Below are 18,166 nucleotides of genomic sequence, written 5' to 3'. Positions count from 1 at the left end.
GGCTAAAAGCTGTGGGCCAGGACTCTTCAGGGCGTAGGAGACAGGTCTTAAAAGAACAACTATGTGGTTTAAATCCCCTCCACCACCGTATGTTTATGCCTCCCGGAAGTGAAAGGGAAGCTTACAAATACTGGCGCCTACGCGTTTTTCTATACCCCCGACTGCTGCTCTCATGGAAAGTGTGGAGACGCACAAAATCCTGTTTCTGCTAATATGTTTAAATGCATGTTTGTACTTCTCCGAACTTTGTGGTAGTGGAATTTTGCGCATGAACGTTCTGTTGTAAACTATATTTTCATCGGGGCGGGCGAGGAAGCCTGATTGCTCCCGGACAAGGTCTGGACGGACTGCTAGTATATATATATATATATATCACAAAGGTCCATGCTACGTGCATGTGGAGTTAAGTGTAGGAAATCTATGCAAATTTCATTTATGATATTTTGTCCCTCAATATTCTGGTCCTGATACTGTGACCCTGGGATATTCTATTTTAAACAATCCCAATTCACACTGGCAATGTATGTACATTTAGGAACTGTATTAGAAAACTGTCTAGAGCGTGAACTTTTAAAGTCTTGCTTGTTCAGAAGATTTAGATTCTGCCACTTTGTTCTTTGTGTAATAAATGCCATAATAGGCCTCTGTTTTGATTTGTGCAAGTGTTCTTCCATGTTTCAGCCCGACACTTTGTTAATTCACTGATAGGGCACTTTTTCAACCACATGTATAAGAAATCTAAATTCCACTCCTAGAGACAATCTCCATCAGTGCCCCTCAACATTTGTTGTTCAAGGCTCCGTTTCCTGGAATGAATTGGATCGCTATTTATCCATTGAGATGGATTTGTCGTTCATCTACAATTAGGTCTGTTTGATGAATGCTGATTGCACCTCTGTAATGTGGCACGGGTGGGCAATATTTGTCCACAAACGTTTGGAAATCATCATTTAACTTGTTGTGAAATTAATTCAGCGCAGCTGATTGTGTTCACCGTTTGGTGTGAGCGTGAGAATTCAGGTCTGGAAACAGGGGTGCCTAAGGCTTGATTCATCACTATCTCTCATCGTCCTACTTTAAGTTGAAGTGTCCGCACTTTATTTTAGTCCTTCCTAGATGTGCTAGGATGGCTTTCCAGTGAGCATTGGTGACTCGGTACCATGACTGTTATTATTTCATCTGTAGATGCTTAGTTAACCTGGGCTCACACCATCGTGTTTTTGGAATAGGCCATAAGTCTTTCCACGATGGCTCAGTGCATTGTAGGAATAGATACCTATGGCGGGTACTACTGCTTCTGAACAGAGGGGACAATGCATCCAGGTTTCAGCTTTCGACTAACAGAATAACTGGTTCCAATCTCTGTAGTGATTGGCAGGAGAACTTCCAAACTTCTCTACATGGCTGCCCACCTATGTTGGATGGTAAAAAAGGACAGGAAGCTATTACTATTGCAGGAATGTCACATGAATGGAAAGGAAGGATTAACCATTTAGAAAAATAAAAACGTGATGGGTGGATGCTCAAATGATCTCAGCCGCTAGTAATTACTCATGCCACGTTCCACTTCATCATTTTGAGGAACAGCGCAACGCCAGGCCAAGTCGCCTCTAGACAGGAACGCAAGCAACCCCAGAGGGGTTTTGCCCTTGTTGAACCTCCTCTGTGATGTGCTTTTGAGTCAAAGGGAGAGTGTACATGGGATCCACACTAGGGCATTCCTTTTATCTCCACTGACTTTAGTCCATCAACAATTGTTTAAAGACAAGAAATACTGGACTAAAGCACATGTGTATCTCTTTCGAAACCTGGATTCCAGCATGTAATCCCTCCAAACTTGTAATTTTTCATAATTCGCACCCCTCTCCCGAGCTTACCGATACCCACATCATCAATGATTCTAAGATTACTGAGTCTTTCTTCAATCCACTTATAATGAGCCTGAAAGTGTTTTACATTTCGTAGTCCATAAAGCTTATTTTAGCTCATTCACTTGGATACCACCAATGATGGATGGATAAATATATTCTCCACAATGGTCGGATAAAATAGTTTATATTATTTTACATTTTCCTTTTCTTAAGAAATGTTCCTGTTCGAAAACCTGTCGTAACGCCAAGGTCATGGAGGTACAACGCTTTAAAGTATCAAGTTAAGATTTCCTAAATGTTTTTCTTTGCCTAAAGCTCCAGCGAAACATGTATCAATGTATTGTGAAGACTGATATACCTATTAAATAATCAGCAGAAGTGTTTTAAAAGGATGCATTTAAGAATACAATGTATTGTATCCACTCAGCCCAAACAGCAATGGCCACTCCCTCAGGAAATCACCATTCCTAGAAGCCTAGAAAGGCACTCATAAGGTGTCTTGAAGCATTGTGGGAGCAGGGAACTAAGGATAGTTGGCCTGGATGCAAACATATTATTTTTGAGAATTAATAAAGTATCGACTTTATTCATACTGTCACCCAGTCTTCTCCTGTCTCCCACATCCAGTGCTCCTGTTTTTACTTTTTTTTTGTGCACCCATTAGTTGGCTTTGTGTTTCACTTAGTTTTTTAACTTTTTCATTTTATTTGCAATTTTCTTTTTTGTCTGTAAGTGACTTGCCAGAAATACCAGGAAGTTGTTCTGATGTAATGCACTAAACTAAAAGTAAACAGTAACGGGCACATGCATCATTGTCAATTGCATTCGCAAACGGTGCGAATCGCAATTTTCGGCCGTTTGCGAATGCAATTGACAAAATTGGGGTGCATCATGTTTTTCGCAATTTTAGAAATCGCAATCATGTTGCGATTTCTAAAATTGCGATTGCATTTAAGAAATCGCAATTTTAGATTTCTTAAATGCAATGCATGAACATTTTAAATTTGCGAATTCTCAAATAGGGAGAGGTAAATTACCATGAAGTTGACCTTCATGGTAATTTGCGAAAACTTTCAAAAAAGCACAAAAGTGCATTTTTGAAAGTTTCATTTTACACACACACATGCCCTTGGGGCATGTGTGTGTGAAAAATGCACTTAAAGTTATATTTCAGGGGTGCAGGGGGGGTCCTTGGGACCCCCCCTGCACCCTTGAAATTGCATTTTGAATTTTCGATTCGTAAATTGCGAATCGCAAAATGAAAATGACTTCCCATTGATTACTATGGGCCTCTCGGCCCATAGGAATCAATGGGAAGGGATTCCTTAATTGCGACTCACAAATTGTGAATCGCAATTAGGGAAATTTAAGAAATTGCAAAAATAAATGCGATTTATTGGTGCATAGCCGTATGCGATTTCTTAATTGAGATTCCTTAATTTTCGCAATTAAGAAATCGCAAACAGCAACAATGATGAATGTGGCCGTAAGAGCCAGTTCATGTCTAGGTCTCTGACAAAAGATTGCTGACATGCTATAACATTTGTGAAGGGGGCAAGGACATTGTGTTCCTAATTTAGAGTATGTTGTGAGTGCATTAGTTCATAAACATACGATGAAAGTGATAATTTCTGAAAATGGGTAGTTAGTGCTTTATTATTCTAATTAATGTTTATAAAAGTAGTGTCGTAGTGTTTCTTGGTGTATCATTACCTTCCCTGGGCAGAAGTCAATTTTGGATCATGCTGAGTTGCTAAGACCGTGGGCAAGCCTCGACACAGGCAACTCTTGATAGCTGAAGAGCATCAGCGTTCTCCCATTGGAAGTGCTTAATTTGAAGAAAAAAAATAGGCAAAGTGCCCAAAGCTTTTCTTAGGGGCCTACCATCGGTGCTCAGAATGTATGTACGTATATGTCATTTCTATAGCATAAACCTAGCTAAAAGGTAGTGGAGCGCTGTACATGGTCAAAGGCAAGCTTAAAGTAGGTAATAGGAGAATGCAGGGGATAAAAATTCCCCATCCCCAAAATAGAGTGGCGGGCCTACCACTTCAAATCTCTGACATACATTGAGCCCTGCATTGCTGAGTCTTTGCCCATGAGACTGGGTCACCAAAAAGAGTCTGGCTAGCATCACAAACAGTGCCCTTTTCCCTCCCTAATGCAATTTTTTAAAACTTTAAAAAAGCAAAACTTGTGAGAGATGAGTGCAAACATAAAATCAAAAAGTGTGCTCGAGAATGCCCTACGCCTCTTTATTTTGCTAACGCGTGGAATTGCCTTCCTTGAGGTGTTCAGCTGCTGTTGCAATCAGTCTCTTTGTTAGGTTAGGGGCGTTGGCATAACAAAACTTGAGGGAGCCCCCTGCAACCCACTCAGGAGCTCTCAGGCCAGGGTACTAAGCCGAGGGGCCCCCTGGAGCTCGGGCCCCCCACACTGCAGGGGCTGCAGGGTCCTTTGTTACGCCACTAGTCAGGGGAAGTTAGTGATATTAACATACAAATAGTACCCCGCCTTTTCTTAATGATGTTTTCTTCTGTAAAAAGATAGCTTGTGTCAGATTGTTTTAACATGTGACTGGTGTATGTACTTATCACAGTGTACTATTCAGTGGAGAAGTGTGGCTCACTGGTTAGAGGAGGCATACCCTGAAGCAGAGGGCAGACCAGGGTTCAATTCCCGACGCGGCAGGGTCTTGAGCCCAATTGTCCACGGACTCGATAATTCTCGCTTCGGTGCCCACTCTAATCAAGGGTTCACACTATGCAACTCTGGGCATTAAGCTTGTTTAATCTCCACAACGGCCCCCCGCGGTGGGATGCCTGGCTTTCACCTTGGGGATGCCCAGTACAGGTTATCTCACAGGGAAAAGCCAGGACGGGTTCCCAAGGCAAGCGCCGAGATGCCCTAGGGTAAGTCGAGCGCTATATAAGAACACACATACATACTATTCAGCACCAATAGAGCCGGACTAGGCAGTGCTTAATTTGAGCCGGTGGTTTCCATTACTCAGCACCGGCACTTAAAGAACAACACTAGTGCTTGTGACAGTCTAGTCTGCCATAAGTTGGCCATGTCTGTCTAATTTGGACATGAGCTCAACAACAGTTAATTATTAATTCAATAGACTTTAAAAAGGACTATTACCTGCCACCAAAGCCATTCTTATAGTTTTAGGTACCTTGAATAGTCTGAACTGTCACACTTGTGGGTGTGTGATGGTTAGTATGTGTGCTGTTACTATCATTGGCAGCAGTGGCAGGAGCAACACAAGGGGATAGCTGCAGTGGCCTCCTGGCGAGGGCAAAGCCACCTAGATTTTGTACAAACTTAGCCCTGGGACTAGGAACTCTACACTTAGGTGTTAAGTGTAATAGAGAAGAAGCTATCAATCCAGTGGCTAATGTGCATTAAGTGTAACCAGAAAACGTGGTTTCAACCCTCAGCTTTCCCATTTGACTTTCTAGTGTGATCTTAGGCAAATCCCTTTACTTCACTGTGTCTCATTTTATTTGATTGTTATATTTCAGGGCACTTTGTATTGATTAAGTTTAGGATATGCAGAAATCTCTACTGTAAATAGTTTAATAGATTACAATGTTAGTGCATCCATATCAACAACACTGGTCATAGGTAAGGGGCGAAACAGCAGATTTATCTTTTTGTTCACTCAAGGAATGAACCAATTGTTGTCATGGCGGAAGGGTGGTCCACACATGTTTCTCCTTTCATGTTTGGAACCTTTCACTTTTAATAAATATTGATCATTACAGTGATATATTCTAATGTACCTTAGTGAAACACGTCCAAATATTACAGTAACATACCTTATTGATATTTAAAGCCTTCATCGTATTACACAAAATGTGTTGGCTCATTTACATTTTAAATATTGACATAAATGCTTTGGGTTGAGGTATCATTTTCTACAAATTTCCTAAAATGTATGGCATATGGAATTGTATTCATCCTCACTTTTAAAGTAAGTTAAGAGTTATTAAACATTTATGTATCTCCCAATCGGGTACACATGAGCGGCATGATCTGTTGCAATTTTGAATATTTTTTTTCAAGTAATTTGTAAGCACTACAATTATATAGTTGGTATTTGGGGGTGACACTATTTTGATTGCCAACCCCTTCAAATACTGTAATTGAAAGTAATTTATGAGTTTGAAGTGTAGCCAGCGGATAATTTGTGAAAAAACAAGTGCCAGGGCCCTCGTCGGGCCATTGCAGGTTGGATCACCCATTGCCCCTTTCAGTGCTGCCACTGACAGTACCAACATGACTACTAACCATCACACGCTACAAGTCTGATAATTCTGATTATTCCTGGCCCCCAAAGCTGTTATAATGGTTTGGGCAGCAGCTATTGGCAAATTCTAATATATATTGAAGGAATAGACAGCTGTTTTAGTGCGCATCTCTAAATTAATTAAACAGCACCATGGGTGCCAACAATTAAGTGCCGGTGGTGAGCACCGGAACCCACCGCCTCAAATTAAGCACTGAGTATAGCTGAGGAACTGCCTATTATTCTGATTGTGCAGGGAAAAGCTTAGGGTGTCATGTTGTGTCTAATCATCCAGCAATGGAGGCCACATCATGAGTTACAAGTCCTTTCTCTAACTACGAAGCATCTTTGTTGGTCAGATGTCCATTAACTGGTGTTCTGCTCCTAGTATCCCGATTCTCTCTGGAGGGCCAGATTCACCATCATTTCCTCCTATCATAATTGGCGAAGGAGTTTCTGCAGAAATCTCACCCAGCACCTTCTGCTTTTGAGTAAATATATGCAATTTTCCTCTGATGATAATAAAGAACCTCTTTCTACAGCTCTGCTATATGGCGGCTTCGACCAGTGCTTAATTTGAACCAGTGGATTCCAGTGGGAGGCACTGGCACTTATTTTTGGGGACCAGGACATACTTTTCTTAATAGATATTTTCCGAGTGCAAGAGAGAGAAAAACATACAGATCGCAAAGACGGAACAAGAGAAAGAGGGCAAAACAATCGAAAAGGGAGAACTCCGGAACCTACAAAAGTAAGATAAAGGGACGGGGACAGGCTAGTAGAGGATGAAAGAGGAATTAGTACGATTTAGGACCACCAGCCTTGATATTAGGCACACCAACTTTTAATTGAACTGGCCGCAGACTTCTGATCAGGGTTTCGGGCACCGGCCTCCCGCTTTCAAAATTTAAACACTGGCTCCTACCTTATACATCCTGTAATCTGCCAGCTGTTTCTTGAACAGGAAGTTAAGCCTGTGTCCTTGTGTGACTAATTAGTTGAGAAATATTTAAAACCAATGGTTCATTAATTAGACCACTGTTGTCAGAATCTAGTTGAGAAATATCTAAAACCAATAGTTCATGAATTAGACCTCTGTTGTCAGAATCTAGTTGAGAAATATCTAAAACCAATGGTTCATGAATTAGACCTCTGTTGTCAGAACCTAGTTGAGAAATATCTAAAACCAATGGTTCATGAATTAGACCTCTGTTGTCAGAACCTAGTTGAGAAATATCTAAAACGAATGGTTCATGAATTAGACCTCTGTTGTCAGAACCTAGTTGAGAAATATCTAAAACCAATGGTTCATGAATTAGACCACTGGACTCAGAATCGCTGGGAAAATAATCGGACCTTAAAATATTGGAAAATAAGACCAGCTCAAACAAAAACCTTCAAAGGAACACTAACCACAAATGTATCAAAGAAGTTTACTTTGGGACCATGTTCCCAATTTGAATTTAGGTGCACAAATGGTATTACAAGTACAAATTCACCTTTCGTATTTATAACACATGAATTAACACTCCAAAACGATTCACTCAAAATTTGTGTTACATTAGAGTGTAATATTTTGCAGAGTATATTGTAAATATACTCCAAACGTGGATCTAAACCCACAGGAGAAGATTTCCACATTGGTTTGTGAATGGGCCCCAAGATTCTAGTTACTTAGTAAAAATAAGTGCAAATGTGTGGGTCTTGGATAAGATGAACAAGCAGTAATTTTTGGTCACTTACACAAGGAACAACTAGAGCTCCTATCACCTGGAAACAGATTGAACATTTATTGCCAACCTAATACCATGTTGATTATATTGAGTGTTCGGCAGGCCAGAATAATGGCCTGGGATGCTCGCTTGCAAGACAAAGTTGTGCTCACAGAGAGACTTCCATTGCAGTCAATAATGATATTGTAGGTCATGTACTTAAGGGACACACAATGTTGCGCTTAGATGATAAAATACTCTTGTCAGAGAATCCGTGAGGCCATTGGTAATCTAGCCTGACTTGAGTTTCTGAAAATCTTTGACCTGTTTATCAGTTTCTGCAGGAATTTGAGCTTCAAATTCATCAAAACTGTTGAGGGTTCAAATGTCTTAAAAATTCAGAAGACATTTTGACGTTTTATGGATATTACTTGACAATCCAAACAAGTGATTAACATAGAAGAGACAAAAGAACTCCATACCAACATAGCCTTTCTCACTTTCACCCTTCTATGCCCATTCACTAACACCCATCACATTTCTTTTTAGTCTTTCCTATTCCCCTTGCCTTGCAGTTAAACATAACATGTGTTTTTGTAAAGTGCGCGTTCACCCTAGGGTATCTTGGCACTTAATAACAGATGTTTATTGTTCCCCAACTCAATGGTACTCATTTTATCGACCTATGAAGGTGAAACGCTGAGTGGATGCTGGGATTTGAACATGTGACCATGAGGTCGAACACAGGCCCCTACAGTGGATGCATTGGTCCACTAAGCCATCAGACCCGACCAGACCAGTTGGATTTTTCTCTTTCCTCTTACTCTTCCCTCTGCAGCCAATACACTTAATTCACTCCTTCCTTTTTTCCTCTTTTCTCATTCTAGTCTCCCTCTTCTTCAGCCTCATGCTAGTTTTTATGGTCGGGTGTTCGCCCATTTTCCTCCTGCCTCATTTACACCCCATTGCAATTTCGCCCAGCTTCTCCCTACGATTTACTCATGCTTTTGGGATTGTTTTCAATCCCCCTCCCCTTTAATTTTCACCTACTCTTACATGTCTCCACACTTTACCTTTTGCTTCCTTATCTATTCTGCCTGTCTCCTTTAGACTTCTCCATCCTCTACTGTTCCTTATTTTGTATTAGGGTCAGAATCAAAATGGAAAACATACTTCAATGACGCCGAACTCTCTTAATATTCTGTTTACCTCTTCCTGCATTTTTCTTTTTGTAATTTCTATTCACCAATTTGGGTTTCTCTCATACTGACTTTTATGTTTGGATTCGCCCATTTGGGCTTAATGAAAAAAATATATGATGTACATGGGTTACATTTCTGTACCATAAATCTTAGATGTTCTTTGAAGCACGTTGAAATAAATTTGAACATCTCAGATGGTTGTGCCTCTGAGCAGATCTATATTTACACAGGGATATCTTTGAGGTGATTTAATTAATGGAAATCAAGCACTGGCTTATAAATGCAAGAGTCATGTGAGATTTCAAATAGTCAACAGAAGATACATGCACGCATAATTAACCGAAGTGGAAATTATTTATATAGGGATAATCACATTGAGAATCAGGCATAGCTTACACCTACCCTTGTGATACAATATTGAGCACCTCTGCTGTCGCCAATATTAAGCTTTAGTGAGATGAATCAGATTTTATTTGAATGCTCTTTACAGTTACACAGATTCTCTCAAGCAAGTTGTTGCTAGGGAATTTGAGCACATAAATACTTGGCTTCAATTTGTGTCTGAATTTTCTGATTCAAACAGAAAGAGAAATAAAGCCGATTCCTGATGTAGGCACCTTCAGACCAATGAAGAATTGACAATGTAGTCTAATTTTGCCTAGTATTTTTTGCATGGTGCAAAACATTACATGAGTGACCAATGGTCCTTCATTAAGAACACAGTAGGAGAGAGATCCGCACTGTGCCGCTTCACACAACAACGGAACAGGAGGAGGTGATTCATTAGCCCATCTGTGAGCGTTGCAGTTTTTGGCTGTTGACTTGAAATCTACTGGATTAGTCATATTTTAAGATCTCAATTAACGAATTAAAGCATATATTGTGTTGCAAGATTCTGTCTAGGAGTAAATGAAATTTGCTGTAAGGGCTGTAATATCTTCTTATTTCTAGTACGCTTAATGTATTCTCCTTCTCCATCCCACAGATTGTTTTGAGCTGCTGCTTGCTGATTCGATGGCCTACACACTAAGTCCAAAGCCGCCGGGGCAAGCCGGTCCCCAGGAATGTGTCTGCAGGGTGGAACTCTCAGTTTCCTGTCAAAACCTTTTGGATCGGGATGTGGCATCCAAGTCAGACCCCTTTTGTGTCTTATTTCTGGAAATTAATGGAAAGATGTGTGAGGTAAGTGGGTGAGGGTCCTTTGCTCTCGCTTAGCGATGCGCCTGGATTATTTCCATTTTATCATGGGAACGCAATGTTACATTGATTACAATTCTTCTTCCCTCACAAGTCAATATTTACTGTAGTTATGTTCATTGTGGGACAGAAAATAAATAGGAAACTGCCTCATGAATGCAAGTTTGAGAAAAAGTGTCAAAAGAGTTCCAGATATTGTTATGTGGTATTATTAAAACATGTAAAAGGTATTGCCATAAGGCTACTTACAACAAATTGAAATAATTGTTCAGAAAAAAATGATCTGTTTCTTATCTTTCCTTGTGGATTGCTTTTAATTCCCCAGATGCATTATTTGGAGGCTTGCCCTACAACAACTTAATGGGTCACACCGAGATTTCCTGAGAGGAGGCGGGGCACAGCTTTGTTCTGATAGTGGATTTATAGAGCACAGCTAATCACCTGTGAGGGTATCCAGGCACTAGTGAAGAGTTCTCAAATGAGAAGGGTCCACAATTTTACATCTCATATTATTAGTTGTGCTTAATGTACTACAGTGAAAAAAGGAACACTGCTGAGGGTGCCTGCTTATTTTCAGAGCGAGAATACAAATGCCTGCTTTAACAAAAACTCCTTTAGTACATAGAGCCCACTGACTCAGTTTGTGCCTGGAAAACCAGTGCAAACACTCACCACAGCACGTTGGTGAAAGGCCGATTAGCTCTTTGAAGCAGTCAGTCAGCCTCAGTTTGAAAAGGAGGCAGGGATACCCCCACAGGTCATTGCAGTGATTGGCTGCACCTACCTGCAGCTGATACATGGAGGGAACATGAGCCCCCCATTGTGTCCATGCGGGGCATACGGATTGTGCAGTGCCTCTGTGTTGGGCAGAGTCAGTCTGCCTCCTGAGCTTCTTTGCCACTGTTCTCCTATCTGTGATATGGACTGTGTGCAAAGGGTTCTCTTTTTTGCCTGTGGTCATAGCTTCAAGCAAATGAGGTGAACCCCTCACCACCCCCATGATCATGCTGTAGTTTTATTTGTACTGGCTTGATAGGTTTTACAGAAAGGAATGCACAAGCGTTTGTGGCCTGATCTGTAATACCAAAATGCCCCATAGGAGCGTTAACAATGGGAGCTCATGCCCATTGCACCCTAGGCACTCTCTGTAACATGGCCTCAGGTATGAAATGTTGGTTGTGTGTGAACAGTGCAACATTAGATTCCTCAGAAAGACTTTGGCCTCTAATTCAAGAGATTATGAAATAAAGTAGTCATGATACTTGGACCTGGGCTTAAAATACCCTAACTGGGACAATTTTTTGACATTATACGTTGATCCTATACCAAGAAAAGAAAGGCAAAAAAGGGAGAAAGGAGATGGAGAAAGATGTAACAAACTGAGGTAGAAAGCAGGGTTAGGGGTTAGAAATGATCCTACAAAAGTAAAGCAAAGAGACATCAAGCATAGGGTGGCAGACGAAAGAGGGATGAGTTGGAATAGGGATTAGGCAGTGTTGATGTTCACAACCTTTGCGATTGGCAGTGCCTGCGGGAGGCTTTTAAGAAAGCTTTCGGCCCCTACACACTTGTTGTTTTTAACAAATAAAGCGCTGAGTACCTGCAGTGAGTAACTCACAATAATTCATATGTAGAAACCTCTAAACTGAACTATCAGCTTCTGGGGTATTTGCTGTTACTCACGGCCTTTAGACTACCCACTAGATTTAACTTCTGGTGGTTTATAGTTTGACACCGCCTTACCACCATTTGCTTTTCTACTTTTATTTTATTGTTGAGCAAATATTGTACCAACGTTTCACATTTTCAGTCTGGGTTGTCAAGGAGAGTTTCTCAATAAAGTGCCATTTTTGGTGGGTGTCAAGCAGTGGTCTAAGTGCACCGCTATCCACAATAGAAAAATAAAGTAAAGAAGAGAAAATAAAAACATTGTATAAAGGTACCACCAATGAATAAAAGCAGTGTGTGCACCTCATGCAAAAATAAAAATATTTAGAGAGCCTGGAATTTAGCTCACAGTTGTGGTGTGGTTATTTTACATTAATCTCACTCAAAACCCTATGGCATGAGTGTTATGGCCACCTGATTAATGGATGAGCTCAACAAGTGGAGACCTAATTGTTCTAGCAGAATACGTTCCGTTTAGGATTATCAGAAAGAGGATGTTTCCACATATTTGCCTTCAAAGAATGCTACTGCAAGGTGCATAAGTGTGGTATCTTCTTGCGTGGAATTATTTGCGCGTGATATGAGAATGTAGGGAAGGGGATTCTAAAGGAGTCTGTTGGTGAAACCCAAAGGAGATGGATGGGTTGATGTCTTCCACTTCTATGCAGGATTGTGTGATTAGCCAATCCACATCTGAGACCAAGCCACATTTATTTTTGGTAGTTGAACCCTGAGAGAGATTGCTTTTTAAAGTTTTGAAAGTAAAGTTTATTACGTAGGAAAAAAATGAAATAACAGCAGGTTCACAATATAATATAACAACAATGTACTGAAAACATTTTGATAATAATAAGATAGAACAGGGAAAGATTCACAATTATATGTAGAAAACAGGATACATAGGGTAGAAAGAAAATAGAAAGACCAAAAATAAAAGTACTTCTCGTGTAATTTAATTAGCGTAATTTTAAACAGTAGTGGAATTACAAAAGTCATAGAATACACATCAGAGAACCAAAACAAAAAAACATATTACAATTAGAATGGAAGCTCTAATAAGAAAAATAACATATTCAAGGAGGTTCAGATACTTCATCAGTTAAGGGTTGACGTATGAAAATCTTTAAAACTGAGGAATCTAGAAAAATGGTTACTGGAGATCAGAAAGAATTTTGTTTAAGAGTTAGAGACATAGGGACAGTATACACTCTAGTGTATATTATAACAAATACCATACCACCATGCTTGAAAGGAAATATGTAGAGCATTCTTCCAATTTTGAGTAATCTGTTGAAATAGGACAGCAATTGATAAATTTACATTGTGTATGAAAAATAGAGTTCATTTGTTTCCATACTTAGAACCAAAATTGATAGGTGATGGGACATTCAAATAAAATATGTTTCATATTAAAAAATTGTTGCAGAACAGGATCAGCAAGACGATAAAGTGGGGCTATCAAACTTATGTAAAGAAGTAAGAGTGATTAGAAGGCGATTCTAAATGAAAAAGATTGTTGGAGTGGTGTTGGCAGCATGTGATGTCTTGCATTTTAAGCCATAATTTGTTCCACAAGGGAATAGGAAAGGAGTTGTGAAGGTCTGCTTCCCATTGTAATTCTAGGGTTGATTTGTGTCAACAGGGGGAGAGGTAAAGTAGATATATATACGAGAAACAGTAGGAGCAGTTAGCAGTAATGCTGTTATAGGTGAAACAGTCAATATAAACAGGGGGAACCCAATAACCCAAAGGCATCTGCGAATGCGACTCCAGCGATTTGATTAGAGTGGATATGAATCATCGCTAGTGGAATTAGGAAACCTGGTACCTGATACTAAGAGCGGTCTCCCGATGAGAAGCTGTGGATAAGCACTATGTGTTATTTAACCTGCGAAGTCAGAAATAGGATTGAATAGCTCACTCAGGGAGAGATGGAATAAAGGAAGTATTTGTTTGAATTGCCCTAAGTCCTGAAGAGGCCTGGAATAAAAGAGAGGCTGAAACGCGTCGACTGATTTCTTACGGCATCAACAGAAGATAATTGATATTAAACTTATGAAAGTACAGGAAAGGAGCTTGATACTAATGGAGGGAGAAATAATTAGACCTTCATAAGCTCCGCTATACTTATTGTTGGTGACCTCAGTACAGGGAAAGTTTTGACATAATGATAGGGTAACATCCCTTACTTGAATTGATTGTGGGCATTTGATCCAGAAATAAGGTTCTTGATTTACGTTTGAATTTTTTCTATGTTTGTAATTTGTGATTTTGTATAAATATTGTATATATGTGTATATATATTAGTTAAATGTTTGTGTATATATTTATATGTGTTTTCAAAATAGGAGAAAGATAAACATAATATACAAATTAATTTTTGGAATTCTTTCTGAGTCATGAATTTTATGGCTATGCATGTATAGGAATAGAGTTTGTTCAGAATGCGAGATTGATTTAATTCTGAAGATAACTTAGTGTGTCAAGGAAAGATAATTAGTAGTATCTGTCCTACAATTAATATATATAAAAAATTGCACCGTGGGCATCATTGTTCCTACTTAATGTTATAGGTGAAACAGGCAGAGGGGAGATGGGTAACGAATAAAATGAAAGGTATGTGGTAGAAATAGAGAGATCAGTGACTGAAATTTGTGTTGATATGACTGAGGAAATTGAAAGATGGATTAAGCCTGCGAAAAAGAGAAAGGTGAGTGGTTATGTATCAATTGATAAAAGAAAATATAGTTTTAGTATTAATTTTAATGAATGTATTATACCAGATCGTGGATTGAAGGAATTGGTCTAGAGGTATTGAGAAGAAATACAAAATGGACGTAGTATTCTGCAAACATTTTTGAGAATAGGAAGAGACAGATTTAGTTTGGGAAGTATTAGGAATCATCTCAGTGTGTTACCACATTAATGCTTTTTTAAGTTGGAGAGGATTTATTTAGTCCATTCTTTTTTGCATCAGCCTTCTATTGTCATAGTGACCTTATAAGGATATTGCCACTTTTCGCAATGTAATCTTTATGGATGTTGTGCAAGCTTATAGTATGCAGTCCAGATATTGCACATTTGACTTTTAATACTTTGTTTGATATATTTTTATTCTTTGAACTTTTAAAGGGATAATGATGGTAATATTTGCAGCTATATTTTTATTATTATTTTTAAATAATCAAATCAAATTTAAATTGATTGAAGTCTATCACTCACTAATGGTGCTACTGCAATTTGAAGTGTCTGGCATATCACCCTAATGTGCCAGCAAGGTGGTTCAATGAGTTAGACACTTGCGGCTTACATCTTTATGTGACCCTCCAGTTACAAGTTGGAATTCTGCTAGAGTCCAAGCAACCTTTCATCTGAGGACAAGACAACGAGCACCATTCCGTTTAGTAACAACTGAAAAATGGCAAAGTTGTTGTACTGAGAGCTACATACAAAATATAAATGTTTGACTTATTAGTTCAGAATCAGGATATACCACTGAAAATTGACCCCAGAATACTGTTGGTTAAGAATGTCGAGGCTAGAATATTGAGAGACAAAACACCAACAGGGAAGTGCATATGCATAGCTTGGAGACATATGTACAATGTAGATACATATATGTAGAGTTGGGTATAGAAAATCTAAACTTACTTATGCATCAATATTTGTTTTCAATATTTTGTCCTCAATAATGTGTCCCATCTACACTCTTAAGTCAGTATTCAGGGTGCATACCCATAATCAGTACACAGTCTGGCATCAGTTGGGATGATTTTTTTATACCTTAAATTATTTCATCTGTATTTTGATGAGCAGTGCATGATGGAATTAAGGTTACACAATTACATGAACCATGGAGTTCCTGTTGTTTTGCACTGCAGAACATATGTCATTTCATCTGGAGTTTTTCAAAGAATTTCTGGGATTTGTAATGATGCACTGTGATAAATCGTAGTCACAAATGTTCAAGAACACATCCCTATAACCCATGGATGGTGCAGGGCAAGGAGTTTCTTCATTGAAAGTATTTTCTCAGTAGATATAAAAGATAATTAGAAAATGGGCAGTGTTCATGTTTACCAGCCCACTCCAGTGGACAGTCTATATTATGCAGATTTCCATGAATATTCCAGGGAATGTTTGTACATCTTCAAGAATGGAAACCTATACAAACCCTAGGAAGAAATCTGTGATGCCTAGATGTTTTACTTTTTGCAAAACATTTGCCTATCATTGGCTATCTTGCTAGATAAACATGAACTGCGACCTATTACTATGACCCATATCTAGTGGACTCGTTTGGTAAATATGGACATCAGCCATGCATCTATGAGCCAAGGGATTCTCATTTAGTGGATTTGTAACATATATATGAAAGAGAGAATGCGACCCACGTTTGCTGTCCATTTGGAAAAATGCAGTGATACGGGGCCTCAACAGCTAGAAAAAGTAAGCTTTGACAGCTACGCTTACAAAAATGTGTGTTGGGCAAACCTGCATCGGAACAGCATCTTTATTTCCAGGTATGCTCTAAATGTCTATGTTTAAACTGTAAGCTCCAGAGTATTTTGTATGAGCATTGTGAAAACATAATCAGGTATTCCTATTTCTTTAACGTTCATATTTCCCTACACCTCTATACCATAATTAGGGCGCCTGGTTTTATGGTATTTATTTTATTAACATTTTCATCTGTATTTATCCATATTTATTTTTTGCGCATCTTTTTGGTATTTATCTATATTTATTTTGTGTTAAGTAAACAGATGAGGCGAAAAACGCGTATATTTCTGCATTTATTTAATTGATAAATGTGCATTCATACTTTGAGGCCTGTTCAGTTTTAGCACATTACACAGCGAAAAATAATAAAATAATAAACACAGATGAAAAATTAGCAGAGTAGCACAAATACTTGTTGCATTAATTTAAGCAAACCTCATTCAGCTTTGTAATTCCCATGCTGCTAAAATGTACAGCTACTGGCCTGAAAGTCATCAATCTCAGCATGGAGAGTCACTCAAACAAAGCCTATTATCTGTATTTTTCTGCTTTTAAAATAAATACAGACTGGAAGCATAATGCTTTCTGTCTGCATTCATCTGCAACAATCAGTAAAAACAGAAAACAGGGAGTCCTAATCATAATGAAAATGTAAGTAAGAACACTTCTCCACAACCAGTAATTTAATCACAGGCAATCTTTCCAAGATAAGATTACAATTGTCCAACAGACCATTTGTTTTCATTATTTATTATTGAAACATATGTATCAAATTTATAAATCATTTTTCTTTTATATAGTACATGTACATTTCATATTAAAAACACATTAATACAGATAGGAAAAAACATCATAAAGCCCAATTAACATTACAATACAGAGACATGAATTGCATGACTTGAAAAAGACAGGACACGACTAAGCATAAAACACATATGCTGAACAAATAAACAGTCAGATGTAGAACAAAGTAAACTAAACAAAAAAGAATACACAAACATACTAAAACAAATATTCAAAATTCAATAAGTGCCTGATACATCAGATCATTGCTGGTACAAGATTCAAAAAGAAAAGCACTGACACGTGTTTCCGAAGTAGCACAAGAGTAAGTTTCCTTCATTAGGGCGCATGAAATGTACAGAGATCAGTGGCAAATTGTGAGACATCCAAAATTGCTGGATGTGTCGTGCCATGGGCTCTGAATAAATATAAATCACCAAATGCTCTGTAGGGACAACAACACATAATATTACAAAGTATCCTTAAAAACAATTAAAGTGCAACGGAGTCAAGATAGATCAAGATGGAAATGAAAATAAAGGTAAGAAGAACTGATTCACCATTAGAATGTAAAGAACAGTAAACCTGTGTAGTAAGAATGATGAAGTAACGAAAAGAAAATATAGAAAAGTTGCAGTGTGATATCAGTCTGCTTCCGCCAGAGAGAATATACAGATGCAAAAAAAAAAAATATATATATATATATATATATATATATATATACAAGCCAGAAAATATATATATTTGAGACCATAAGGATAAAGGTCAGAAATATGAATAAGGAATACTAAAATACACATACTTAATAGGCATGAAGGAGACCGGGACTCCTAATAAATCGTAAATAGATGGATTGGCGAGGCCTGCATCAAGCGAGCACTCCCTAAAGGTATATCAAATTCTAAAAATGGAAAAAAGCCATGTGGTTAATAA

The 18,166-nt window shown here is 38.5% G+C and overlaps 1 protein-coding gene across 2 annotated transcripts in view; it reads left to right on the top strand.

Moving 5' to 3' along the window:
• Positions 1 to 18,166, top strand: part of CPNE2 (copine 2) — a 975,302-nt gene that overhangs the window by 295,901 nt on the left and 661,235 nt on the right. For both annotated transcript variants that reach the window (XM_086947740.1, XM_086947741.1), the window contains exon 2: positions 10,068 to 10,264. In XM_086947740.1, the coding sequence (XP_086803866.1) occupies positions 10,097 to 10,264 (168 nt within the window). In that variant the 5' untranslated portion in view covers positions 10,068 to 10,096. The remainder of the gene's footprint in view (positions 1 to 10,067; positions 10,265 to 18,166) is intronic.

Source organism: Lissotriton vulgaris, chromosome 12 (assembly GCF_964263255.1).
Source record: "Lissotriton vulgaris chromosome 12, aLisVul1.2, whole genome shotgun sequence".
NCBI lineage: Eukaryota > Metazoa > Chordata > Amphibia > Caudata > Salamandridae > Lissotriton > Lissotriton vulgaris.
This window is presented reverse-complemented; position numbering and strand designations above follow the sequence as displayed.